The sequence below is a fragment of the Pagrus pagrus genome (assembly GCF_965226575.1).
Source record: "Pagrus pagrus genome assembly, chromosome: 14".
Classification (NCBI taxonomy): domain Eukaryota; kingdom Metazoa; phylum Chordata; class Actinopteri; order Spariformes; family Sparidae; genus Pagrus; species Pagrus pagrus.
Genome location: NC_140198.1, coordinates 30,091,885 through 30,104,668, shown reverse-complemented (window position 1 = coordinate 30,104,668; position 12,784 = coordinate 30,091,885). Strand labels below are relative to the sequence as shown.

Genomic DNA, 12,784 nt, shown 5'->3' with positions numbered 1-12,784 from the left:
CTAGATAAGAAAATATTTGCTCTGTTTGATGTATTTAGTTCTATTTTTGTTCTTGATAGAGGTTTTTGCATGTGTGTGGCTTCATCTCCCTCCTGTTGACACATTACTGGCCATGTGGCTTCAAGATGGTGTGTGGGTGGTGATGCCTTAAAGCAATCTTTTACTTTGGCAGAACCTTTGTACGTTGCATGCTTGTGAAAACTTGAATTTTTTTTTCAAGGATTGTTGTCATAATAGCTGTGTTGTATTTTTAATCAGGTAATAAAACAAAAGAAATAAGTCTCACAAGAAACATCACTGACATTTGATGAATTTGATGAAAAAAAGTAATTCACTAGTTGGGCGTCCTGTTGGAAGGGATGTCATTTTCCTGTTGGAAAATGTGCCAAACTGGTGACAGATCATGTTGTAGGGTAGATCAAGTATAGTTGTAGTATTTTCTCATTTTTTGGGGCCAATAGCGAAGCTGACTTTAGGGAGTAAAAAAATTCTGATCGATATATCAACCTATACACACACATTTTTTGAAAATGATCAATCAATTGGAGACTGGAGGCAGGATATTTTACAGTTTAACAATAAACCTTATTGCTCAAAATTACATCAGTTCACTGAGAAGTCAACTTTACAAGGGATTTCAATTTAATTATATGCCTCAAGCACCTTATTCTGCATTTTAAAAAAGTGCATGTCTTATTATATGCCAATACCATTATACAGTGCATCCGGAAAGTATTCACAGCGCTTCACTTTTTCCACATTTTGTTATGTTGCAGCCTTAATCCAAAATGGATTAAATTCATTTTTGCAACTTTATTAAAAATAAAGAACAAAGTCTTTTTGAGTATGATGCTACAAGCTTGGGCAGTTTCTCCCATTCTTCTTTGCAGGACCTCTCAAGCTCCATCAGGTTGGATGGGGAACATCGGTGCACAGCCATTTTCAGATCTCTCCAGAGATGTTCAATAGGGTTCAAGTCTGGGCTCTGGCTGGGCCACTCAAGGACATTCACAGAGTTGTCCCGTAGCCACTCCTTTGTTATCTTGGCTGTGTGTTTAGGGTTGTTGTCCTGTTGGAAGATGAACCTTTTGCCCCAGTCTGAGGTCCAGAGCACTCTGGAGCAGGTTTTCATCAAGGATGTCTTTGTACATTGCTGCATTCATCTTTCCCTCGAATCCTGACTAGTCTCCCAGTTCCTGCTGCTGAAAAACATCCCCACAGCGTGATGCTGCCACCACCATGTTTCACTATAGGGATGGTTTTGGCCAGGTGATGAGTGGTGCCTGGTTTCCTCCAGACATGACGCTTGGCATTCAGGCCAAAGAGTTCAATCTTCATCAGACCAGAGAATTTTGTTTCTTTTGGTCTGAGCGTCCTTCAATTGAATTTATTACAGGTGGACTCCAATAAAGTTGTAGAAACATCTCAAGGATGATCAGCGGAAACAGGATGCACCTGAGCTCAATTCTGAGTGTCATGTCAAAGGCTGTGAATACTTATGTACATGTGATTTTTTCGTTTTTTATTTTTAATAAATTTGCAAAGATTTCAAACAAACTTCTTTCACGTTGTCATTATGGAGTATTGTTTGTAGAATTTTGAGGAAAATAATGAATTTAATTCATTTTGGAATGAGGCTGTAACATAACACAATGCATAAAATGTGAAGCGCTGTGAATACTTTCCGGATGCACTGTATCTGATAATCTGTGATAGGTCAATATTGGCTAATAAAACTGATGTGTTGGGACCGTCCACATGGTTCTGACATCAGATCAGCCCGTGTGCAGCTCAACGCTTAAATGCGGCCTCTTTGCACTAACGAAGCCTGGTAAACAAAGGGAAGTGCACCGACCCTAATGTCCAGTAGGTGGCGCCTGCTTGTCAAATCAAGTCAAATCAAATCAAATTTTATTTGTCTAGCCCAAATTCACAAATCACAGTTTGCCTCAGAGGGCTTTACAATCTGTACAGACGACACCCTCTGTCCTTGGACCCTCGATTCGAGTGAGGAAAAAGTCCCCCCAGTCACAGTCCCCCCAGGTTTGAAATTCTCATCTCCCATTGTCTGTGAGTGCACCTGAACGCATCAGTTCCGACGTAACCGGAGGAGATAAATACAGCTGCAGAGTCATTTTCATCACAGTCCCAGAGTTACATGTTGATGGAAGCATCAGCTTTCGCCTATGCAACTATTACTCAAAGGGAGCATACAGACGTCTGGATTTTACCCGCCTAGGCCGCAGTCTTTCATCTCGCTGGATGAGCCAAAACTGCCCTGTGTTCACCAAACACGCTCCGGATCCAGAAAAGATGCTGTGCAACCAGCCTCTTTCGCTGCCTGCAGAAGAAGGATTTGTCTTCAGAAAACTCCCGCTTTGCCCTTTTTCTTAATGCCCACGTCGACTATGCTGTCTTAACAGCCAATGCATGATGCTGCAACTGCCTTTGATCCATGCCGAGGATGCGAGCTGCATTAAGGAAGACACGGCTACAAGTGAGGCTTAATTAGTGTCTGGGCAGATACTAGAAGTTAGCATGTATTGTATACTTGTAAGCTACATTGTTTGTTTTTGAGTTTGTGGACCGCCGAGTCCTTTTTTATTTGCTGTTGGTTTTACGTTGTAAAACATCGTTGTTGCTTGCTTTTCCCCTTCGCTCATCACAAGCTGATTTGAGCCTCTCCACTCTGTGGAGCGGGACGTGTTAGCCTAGCTGCCGCTAAGGGCATTGTCTTCCTCTCTCTTTCACTCTCTATCTAACCCACATGTACATGTACACACATTAGGGGTACGTGCACAAACACACGTAGTCTTATGGGCGACCTGTTGGAGACTTATGGTTGATGACCTTGCTATAACATAAGATACGTGTGTCTCGTGATATCTCCTTTTTATGATTTCAGAGACGGACACCTCGTGGTAAAACGACTACCTTTCTGGAACAGTAGGCCACTATCCCTCCAAATTCATCTTGTGTGCAATCAAAGTGCACACAAAGCCAACGGCGGTGTAGCCATTGCTGTTGTTCAAATCTTGCACGTTCTTTCAATTGACTACCTTTAGGTGACTTATTCACGTCCACCATTTTTTAATTCTAGACACATGATTCAGCAAAATCATTATCATTTTTTAATTTGTGTCCACGCGTGACTTCTCCAAGTCACGTTTTTGCCATTTTTGTAGTCGAACGAACATGAGTTCCCCAATTCCTGTTCGGCCATTTTTGTAGTTCTCTCAACAGAACACTCCGTGACGTCACCTTCCAAGAGAGCGTGACCGCCATTTTGGCTCTCTGCCATCTTGTCTCTTTGACTTCGACCGCCATCTTGGCTCCTCTTTCTTTGTCTCTCTGACACACCCACACACACACACACACACACACACACACACACACACACACAAACATCATGCTTGTTTGTTATTTGTGCTTGAATTTGTCTTAGTTTGAGTTTCATAGTTTAGCTGCTTTACTTGAGTGGTTGATTTTAGTTTATTGAAAGTATTATTGATATGAACAATTTGCTAACAATAATAAAGTCTATTAGCAGTTCTCTGTGATTATTTTGTGCATATGTCTTGTGGTATTTACTAGTTGTGATGGTCAGTGCTCGGATTCATTTCCTTCACTGTTCCTTTAATTGTAAATATTTGTAAAATATATACATTTAAAGTGTACGGAAGCGCATTGCATTCACTGGATAAAAAAATTATGAGAAAAGATCTCGTAATTACGAGAAACGATCTCGTAATTTTGAGATCAGGATCTTGTAATTATGAGATCAGGATCTCGTAATTACGAGAAAAGATCTCGTAATTACGAGAAAAGATCTTGTAATTATGAGATCAGGATAACGTAATTATGAGAAAAGATCTCGTAATTATGAGATAGTGAAACACTGCGGTGAAGCCAGCCCACACGTTGTTTTGCGGTGCGCGCATATACTGTGTGTTTTATTAGTGTGATTACACTAATAGCGAGAAAAGACTCATTTCAAAGGCTTCCACAACGACCCCAGGACGTAACAAATACTCACGTCAATCTGATGTAGCCTTTCAAAATAAAAGCCCTCTAAAATGTCAAATATTTCTAATATTTCTCTCTTAATTCAGATCGATATTAGGAGGAAACCACCTGTTTCCACAGACTAATTTCAGTTCAGACTGATAGTGGTCCACCTCAGAGCCTTACTCATGTAATATCAGGAAGTTCTGATGTGGAATTTAAAAATAAAAACCCTCTTAAATGTCAGATATTGCCAATATTTCCATGTGAATTCAGCTTGACATTAAAAAGAAACGACCTGTTTCCACACAAAATATTTCAAATTTCAGCGGGCTTTAATTTTGAAATTCCACATCAGAACTTCCTGATATGAAATGAGTGAGTCTCTGAGGTGGGGTACTATCATTCTGAACTGAAATTATTCTGTGGAAACAGGTAGTTTCCCTTCAATGTAAATCTGAATTTGAGGAAAAATATTCAAAATATGTCAAATTTCAGATTACTTTAATTTTGAAATTCCACATCAGAACTTCCTGATATTACATGAGTGAGTCTCTGGGGTGTTCCACTACCAGTCTGGATTAAAATTAGTCTGTGGAAATTTTTGTGGAAAACTTTTTTTTAATATCCATCTGAATATACATGTAAATATTGACAATATCTGACATTTAAGAGGGCTTTAATTTTGAAATTCCACATCAGATTGACCTGATTTTTTATGGGTGTCATCCTGAGATCGAGTACTACCAGTTTGAAGTGGAACGGTCAAGTAATAACGGGTAGTCCTACTGTACATAGAGTACAGTCAAAAAAAGTTCAAAGGGCTTTTATTCTGAAATGCCACATCAGATTGACCTGATTTTTCCTGGGTGTCATCCTGAGGTTGAGTACTATCAGTCTGAAGTGGAACGGTCGAGTAATAACGTGTAGTTTTGTTTTTTAAAACTTTAACCTTAATGTAAAGGAAATATGAACGTGTAACAGGCTTTTATTTTGAAAGGCTACATCAAAAGACTGACAAAAGAATTTCCCAGACTGGGATCAATAAAGTAATTCTATTCTATTCTATTCTAGATTGACGTGAGTATTTGTTACGTCCTGGGGTCGTTGTGGAAGCCTTTGAAACAAGTCTTTTCTCGCTATTAGCGTAATGTGCAGTATATGCAGGCACCGCAAAACAACGGGTTGGCTTGACCAAGTGTTTCTGGTTGTGGGCTGGCTTGACCGCAGTGTTTCACTATCTCATAATTACGAGATCTTTTCTCATAATTACGAGATCCTGATCTCGTAATTACGAGATCTTTTCTCGTAATTACGAGATCTTTTCTCATAATTACAGGTTCCTGATCTCGTAATTACAAGATTTTTTCTCGTAATTACGAGATCTTTTCTCATAATTACGAGATCCTGATCTCGTAATTACGAGATAAGGTGTCTAATTTTTTTTAATCCAGTGAATGCAATGCGCTTCCGTAAAAGTGAACCCTTCTTTTGAGACTATTTTTTGTCTGGTTATTGGTCCTAGATTCCAGGGTGGTGCCCTGTTTTAACGATTTGAAAATTAATTTTATTATTTTTGATTTATTCCATTTTAATAATTTTTATCAATAATTATTCATTTATAATAACCACACCTGCCCTACCATCAATTCCCAACATATGGATCGAACTCTCCTGAGCGTATGTTTAAACTAACTGTAGGTAATTTGTGTGCTGTTCATGTTATACAAAATGATTTAAGCCCTGTAACACAAATTTGTGAGGATGGTATTTTACTTGTTCTCAGTGTCTCACTTAGCAGTTGTGCCAGTAGTGTTTATTTTTCCATCCTGCCTCTTTGGGTCGGGCCACAATCCAGTTTGCAGCTCAAATCAACAAACTTGCAGAGTGGTTAGGGCTTGTTCCATTGCCATTTCAGCCCTAAGGCCAGTAAATCCAGTATGGATGAGTTTTTGTCTCATGCAAACCAGCTACACAGTGAAGGGAGCAGATCATTGTCCCCAGTGATCTCCAGCTAACAGGCATGATGGAGATGAGTGTTTGATGCTCCACCATGTCAAGCTAACTGGCAGACCCACTGAACCCCTCCAATCACTATCTCCCACAGCTTTATGAAGTTACTTCAGGGATCTGATGTAAGAAGCTTATTGTATCATATCTGTCAATGCCAATGTTATTTGTGGTTGTTACAGGCACAAAATAACAACTTGTTTTAAACTGGTTAGTCGTTTAATTAAAAGGATAAATTCACCCTAAAATAAAAATTCAGCTATTATCTACCCACTCCCATGCCGATGAAAATTGGGTGAAGTTTCATGGTCCTCAAAACATATCTGGAATTTCACAGCAAAAAATGTGTTGCAGCATTCTTCTAAACAACTGAAGTAGCTGGGGACTTTTAAACTCTGTTTAAACTGTGTAACTCTGTCCTGCAGAAAACCTCAAACCAATCTTAAACAAAGTCGAACACAACTAGCTGCAGCCCACAAGCTGGTTCCCAAACTTCTAGTTTGTTGAACTGGCCAGATATCTGAAACGTGGCCTCTGCCTTCTCTCTCAATCATTTTGTAGTTTGTTAATTTGACAGTTGTCAGAGAATTAAAATCCTGCCAAGTCAAAATACTGTGTACTGACTCAACCTGACTTTATGCTGAAAATATAAACATGAATGTACAGTTCATAATAATCTGTTTAGGTAAAAGATTGGCTGGTCTTTTTCAGCCATGGGGATCAATCCTGAGGAACTGGAATTTCCTGGCAGTGACACACCCTGGCTACATGGCCTTCCTTACCTATGATGAAGTCAAGGCCCGACTGCACAAGTACATCAATAAGCCTGGCAGGTATGGTACTGTGTGTGTGTATTTAATACCTAAAAACTTGGTTTGAGCAATAAACAAAGTTAAAGTTACAAAAGACACATTCGTAGTTAGGGATGGGAGTTAATAAGAATTTAACGATTCCGATTCCATTATCGATATTGCTTATTGATCCGATTCCTTATCGATTCTCATTGGGTGAGGGAGTAAGTACAAATTTGTTTGTTTGTATTAACTCGCTTTAAAATCTGATCAGAAGACACAGCACAGAGTATACACAAATTATGTGTAGCAACCTCAGAACAAACCTAAAAGTAGGTGAGATACTTCTCAAAGTGAAGTCCAGGGACCCATAGCCTAGGGCAGTGTTTCTCAACCATTATGCCATGGCACGCTAGTGTGTGCCTTGAAAGATTATCAAGAGTGCCTTAGGATTAGGAAATTGTCAATTTTCACATTAATTGGTCCAGACAAAAAAATAAATGTTTGGCTTTTTAAGCCCAACTGCCATTATGTGCCATAAAACTAAAAACACAGACTGAAAACAGTCAAGGAAGAGCTTGTGCCTTTTGGAATATTAACAGTGCTCATTTGCATTCAACTTGAAACAAAATTCAAGTGACATAAAAAATACGAAGAAGTCCACAACTATCGACTTTGGCAAATTAACAATTTTTGTGCAGAAAAATGATCATGTTTGCCTTCTCAGGAAGGATACAAGATCTTTCTGGTCATAGGGTGTCTCCAGCAGTGGAGAACACCCTTTCAGAAGGGGTGGAGGACACTTTGACACAGAGATACTTCTCAGCTAGAGCTGACAACACTGGCAATGTGTCACTCTTCTTCCACCACCAGAGACTGGCACTGTCTTTGGTTGGAATGGGACAGGGCCGGTTTTTGCTATGGGCAATGTGGGCGACCGCCCAGGGCGCAATCTATGTGAGGGCGCACGAGCGCCCTCAAAAATAACAAACAAAAAAAAAGTGGCGCTGGGCGGCCTCATTGTCACGTCAGCTCGCTGCTGAGAGTCACACAGGTTGTGTGTGTGTCAGAATAGGCAAGGGGGAGGGGGGCGGGGATAGACTGATGATCCCAGGCCACACAACACAAACCGCCTCCAACGGGCATCTACGTGAATTTGTTTACATCACGTGACATCGGTAATGATGTCGAATCTTTGTCTTCATCATGGATCAAAGTAAAAGACCAAAGAAGCCATCAGGTGCCCAGTTCAGAAAGAGAAGAAAAGAAGAAGAGGAGAAACGGGCAAAAGATAAAGGTATGCAGATTTCTATGAGTGACGTGAGTGACAGTAGCCTATAGGCTATTTATTAGCCTCTTGCTAATATGTTGCTACTTAGCCACAGAAGACGACTGTATTTGGTTTGTAGTTTTGCTGAACTAGCAACTATTAGAATTGAGGCATCATGTCATGCAACTAATATACATTGACATGGCATTGTTTAAGCTACATGTGATATAGCTTTTTGAATAATTTGTAGTGTGTTATGCTTAGTTAATAGGATGTTAACAAATGTTAATCAAATGTGCATTATGGTCATTTTAATTGGGTAACTGATGCATGTGTGATGTAAGTGTGACCTAACTTAAATATTGTATCTTAATTGTAAATTCAGAGGCACTTCTGAAATATTTTGGAGCTGGAGCACCCACTGGCCAAAATGAGGAGTCGGATACTTCCACAGCAGCCACAGACATGGTCCTGGAGTCTGATGAGGAGCCATCTACCTCTGCAGCCACATGTTCCTTGCAGGACTCCTCAGGTGTGTGTGTGTGTGTGTGTATGTGTGTGTGTGTGTCTGTATGTGCAAAACTGGTGTGTTATCATAACTGGAACCGTTCAGATGGTATTAATAGGATGATGCAAAACAAAACTTGTATGTAAAATATGAAATAGTTTACTGCAGGAATCTTATTTTTATGCTCCATAGAGTAGCCTTTTTTTCTTCTTTTCTTTCTTCAGGGATTTTTCAAGCATGGTTATTAGATCCTGTGATGAAGGATTTGTGCAATTTACATTTGTGTTTATATACTGTATTTCATTTATTGATCTTGTTTTTTTTCTCTGTTCTTGTTACCTTTTTGTATTTAAGATTATATATATAATAAAATAATACAAATAATGTAATATATTGCCGTTTTTTTTTTTGGGGGGGGGGGTCAAGGGATGGTTCGCCCAGGGCGTAAATCTAGCCAGGACCGCCTCTGGAATGGGAGGAAGGCTTCTATAAAGCTAGATTTCTTGATCCACTCTCTGGGCTGTTGAGACAAGGGGCTGCTGGTACGTAGAAAGCAGCTTGCTGTCCTCTTCTTCGAAAAGTTCCTCTAGGGCTGTCCTCTTTTTCTGCTTTACAGGTGGCGTCTGAAATTGTGACATAACCACAGGGTTTAGTTTTAAATTAAATAGTGTAATAATCCCTGCCATCTATCATCATTCATCACAATTAGCTAAAATAAACTTATGTAGTCCTCCTCTTCTTCTTCTTCTTCTTCTTCATCCTCTTCTTCTACCTGCCCCTGTGTCTCTCTTGGCTCTGACAGCTTGAGAAGAAATTTACAGTGTAAGAACCACAGAGCAAGAAGAAAATGTCTCACAACAGAAAAGTGCTAAAGGCATTGTCAAATTCAAATACCTTGTCAAGTGCCTCTGTGTTTGCTGCCACTGCTGATGCCCTGACCCTGTCCCAGATTTCATCCCTGTCCATTTTAGATTTAAATCTGGGATCTAACACAGTGGCTTCCTCCAGGAATGCCTGGATATCATCATCCTTAAGTTTAAAATGGAGGACAAACAACACAAATTCAGGAAATGTGACCGACAATAAGTAACCATTAGTGTATATGATTAATTGTCATATAGTAATTCATCGTTACATGTCACTGACTGTACCTGGTAACGTTTGGAAAGATCACTCCAGATGTTCTCCTTGACGCTCCTGATGAATGCAGAGTCGTATGCCTGCACTGTGTAATGTTTGCGCAGTTTCTGAAGGATGGGCAATATCTGGCCACAGGTTGGACTTTTTTCGCTGGAGACAGCAAGTGTGGATGTGTAATTCATCAGCATTAAAAACTCCTCTGCTTTCCTCAGGTCCTCATTGCCCATTCTGGCCAGTCTGCAACATAAACAAAACAAAAAATAAATATTGCATAAACAACAAACATAACCCTTTTAATGGCTATAGTCATATATATATACACGTATATATACTTATATATATTAATATATATATATATAAGTCATTTTAATTTTTTTCAAACATTAGTTACTTCTCCTTCTCCATGGGCTTTCTAATCCGTTGGTCTATAGCTGCAGCTTGGATAGCAGGAAGCTGTTCACAAAATCTCTCCATCATCAAACACAGAGAGTTCCATCTCGTCCTCACATCTAAAAGGAGCATGTGCTGGGGCAGCTCTGCAGGCACACACACACACACACACACACAAGATTATGAGATTACATTAAACAATGTAATATTACCGTTACTTTATCATTTTTAAATTGATCCTAATCTGTTCATTTATATGTTACAATTTGTATGTCGTTAGCTTGCAATTAGAGTATTTAAACAGTAGGCCTATTACTTACTGAGGAGTTGTTGCTTTTCCTTCAGGACTACTTTAGTAATCCCCAAACCCGCACCAGCTGCTCTGTCCGCCACCGATTGATGTCCCCCAGGTCCTTGCTCCTATCCATTCAGTTCCACCTCTAACCACCATACACACAACACCGGACTTGGACCTCATATTCACATCAACACTTCACCCATTCCCGTAATCATTACACTCCATCAGCACATCAGACACTGCCATACCCACTCTGTGAACTTTCATAACCTTAGACCGCTCACAGAACAATCCACCTCTCCAGTCAACAAGCCACCTGTCACCATCAACATGGCACTTTTTAATGTTTGCTCTCTTTTAAGTAGAACTTTTTTAATGAATGATGTGATTTTAGATAATAAGTTAGACTGTCTTCTTTTAACTGAGACATGGCTTGGCACTGATACACCTGCTGTTCTCACTGAGGCTTCCCCACCAATTTTTTATTTTCTACTAGAGAGGGTAGAAGAGGAGGCGGAACGGCATCCATCATAAATAACTCACTGACCTCAAATGGAGTGTTTTTTAACAGTTACATGTCATTTGACCACCATGCCTTTACTTTTAGCAGCCCTCCGATTTTCTGCCTTACTGTATATAAACCACCCCATCACTCTAGTTCTTTTATCAGTGAATTTTCTGAATTTTTATCAATTATTCACACCTCTTATAGCAGGATTTTAATAACTGTTGATTTTAATCTACATGTTGATGATACCTCGGATCCGATATCCAGAGAGTTTTTAAATCTTTTAAATTGTCTTGATTTTAAGCAGCACGTCACACAGCCAACTCACAACAGAGGACACACCCTGGACCTGGTCATAACCCATGGCCTGTCCATCGGTGTGTCCTCTGTTGTGGACCTGGCTGTGTCTGACCACTACTGTTTGTTTTTTAACATCACCAGTTTTAACCAAGAGGAGGCCCCGGTGTGAACAGTGAGGAGGCGCTATCTAACTTCTGAAGTGGCTGCAAATTTTATGGAGATTTTGCAGAGCACTCCTGCTGAAAATTTACCTGCACCTTGTGATTTTATCGTTGATAATTTTAACAGTAGACTGAAGTCAACTCTGGACTCAGTAGCTCCACTTTTAACTCAAACAATAAAAAGAAAACCTACACCCCCGTGGAGAAAAAACTATGAAATCAATGAACTGAAAAGAAAATGCAGGAGTGCTGAGAGAAGATGGAGAAAAAGTAAATTGACAGTTCATTACGAGATTTTACGTCAACAACTCAAAACCTACAATAATGCGAGAAAGGCACGAATTTCCCATTTCTCACAACTCATCACCAACCATAAAATCAACCCCCTGTACCTCTTCTCCACTTTTGATATTTTAACAGGCACTAATTCTAATAAAGTTTTTAAGACACCACCAGATGATCTTTGCAAGAACTTTGCAGACCACTTCAGAACCAAAATCAAGGACATCAGATCCTTCCTTTTATCCCATCAAATTTTATCTGTTAACACACCTGAACTGTTGTCCTTGCCTGAGGAAACACTGGAGAGTTTTGCCCTGGTTGATGCAAGGACACTTGGTCGAGTTTTCTCCCAAGTAAACCCAACAACCTGCCTTTTAGTTCCAATTCCCACATCCTCAAAGAATCCATAAAACGATTTTAAGAGTGAACAGTTTTTAAACGTCATGAATTGCTCTCTTCAGACGGGTGTCTTTCCCACCGCCTTCAAAACGGCGGTGGTGAAGCCCCTTCTTAAGAAGAGCAATTTAGACCCCAACGTTATTAATAACTACCGACCTGTATCCAACTTACCGTTTTTAAGTAAAATTTTAGAAAAACTGTTTTTTAACCAAGTTAATGACTTTATAAACAGAAATAACATTTTAGAGAAACATCAGTCTGGTTTTAGGAGAAACCACGGTACCGAGACAGCACTTTTAAAGATTTTAAACAACATCAGGTGGAATTTTGATAACAAAAAGTTCACAGTGTTGGTTCTACTGGATCTAAGCGCCGCTTTTGATACTGTAGACCATCACATTTTATAAAATAGACTCAGACATCTGGTCGGCCTCTCTGGTACTGTTCTTAACTGGTTTTGTTCTTATCTCACAGACCGATGCTATTATGTAAGTATGGATACATGTTCCTCAGGAACCCATGAAAGTGGATGTGGGGTTCCCCAAGGGTCAATTTTAGGTCCACTTCTTTTTAATCTTTACACGCTTCTTCTTGGGGACGTCAGCAGGAGACACGGCATCAGCTTCCATAGCTATGCTGATGATACGCAACTGTACATTGCCGTGTCTCCTGATGACACAGGGCAAATTGATGCCCTTTTTAACTGCATTGTAGACATCAAG

At 39.8% G+C, this 12,784-nt stretch overlaps 1 protein-coding gene across 4 annotated transcripts in view; it reads left to right on the top strand.

The window, feature by feature from the left end:
* The window catches only part of cblb (Cbl proto-oncogene B, E3 ubiquitin protein ligase), a 204,297-nt gene that overhangs the window by 76,588 nt on the left and 114,925 nt on the right, over positions 1-12,784 (top strand). For 3 of the 4 annotated variants that reach the window (XM_084374290.1, XM_084374291.1, XM_084374289.1), the window contains exon 6: positions 6,727-6,848. The exons of the other annotated variant lie outside the window; for it this stretch is intronic. In XM_084374290.1, the coding sequence (XP_084230416.1) occupies positions 6,727-6,848 (122 nt within the window). The remainder of the gene's footprint in view (positions 1-6,726; positions 6,849-12,784) is intronic. 4 annotated transcript variants of the gene reach the window in all.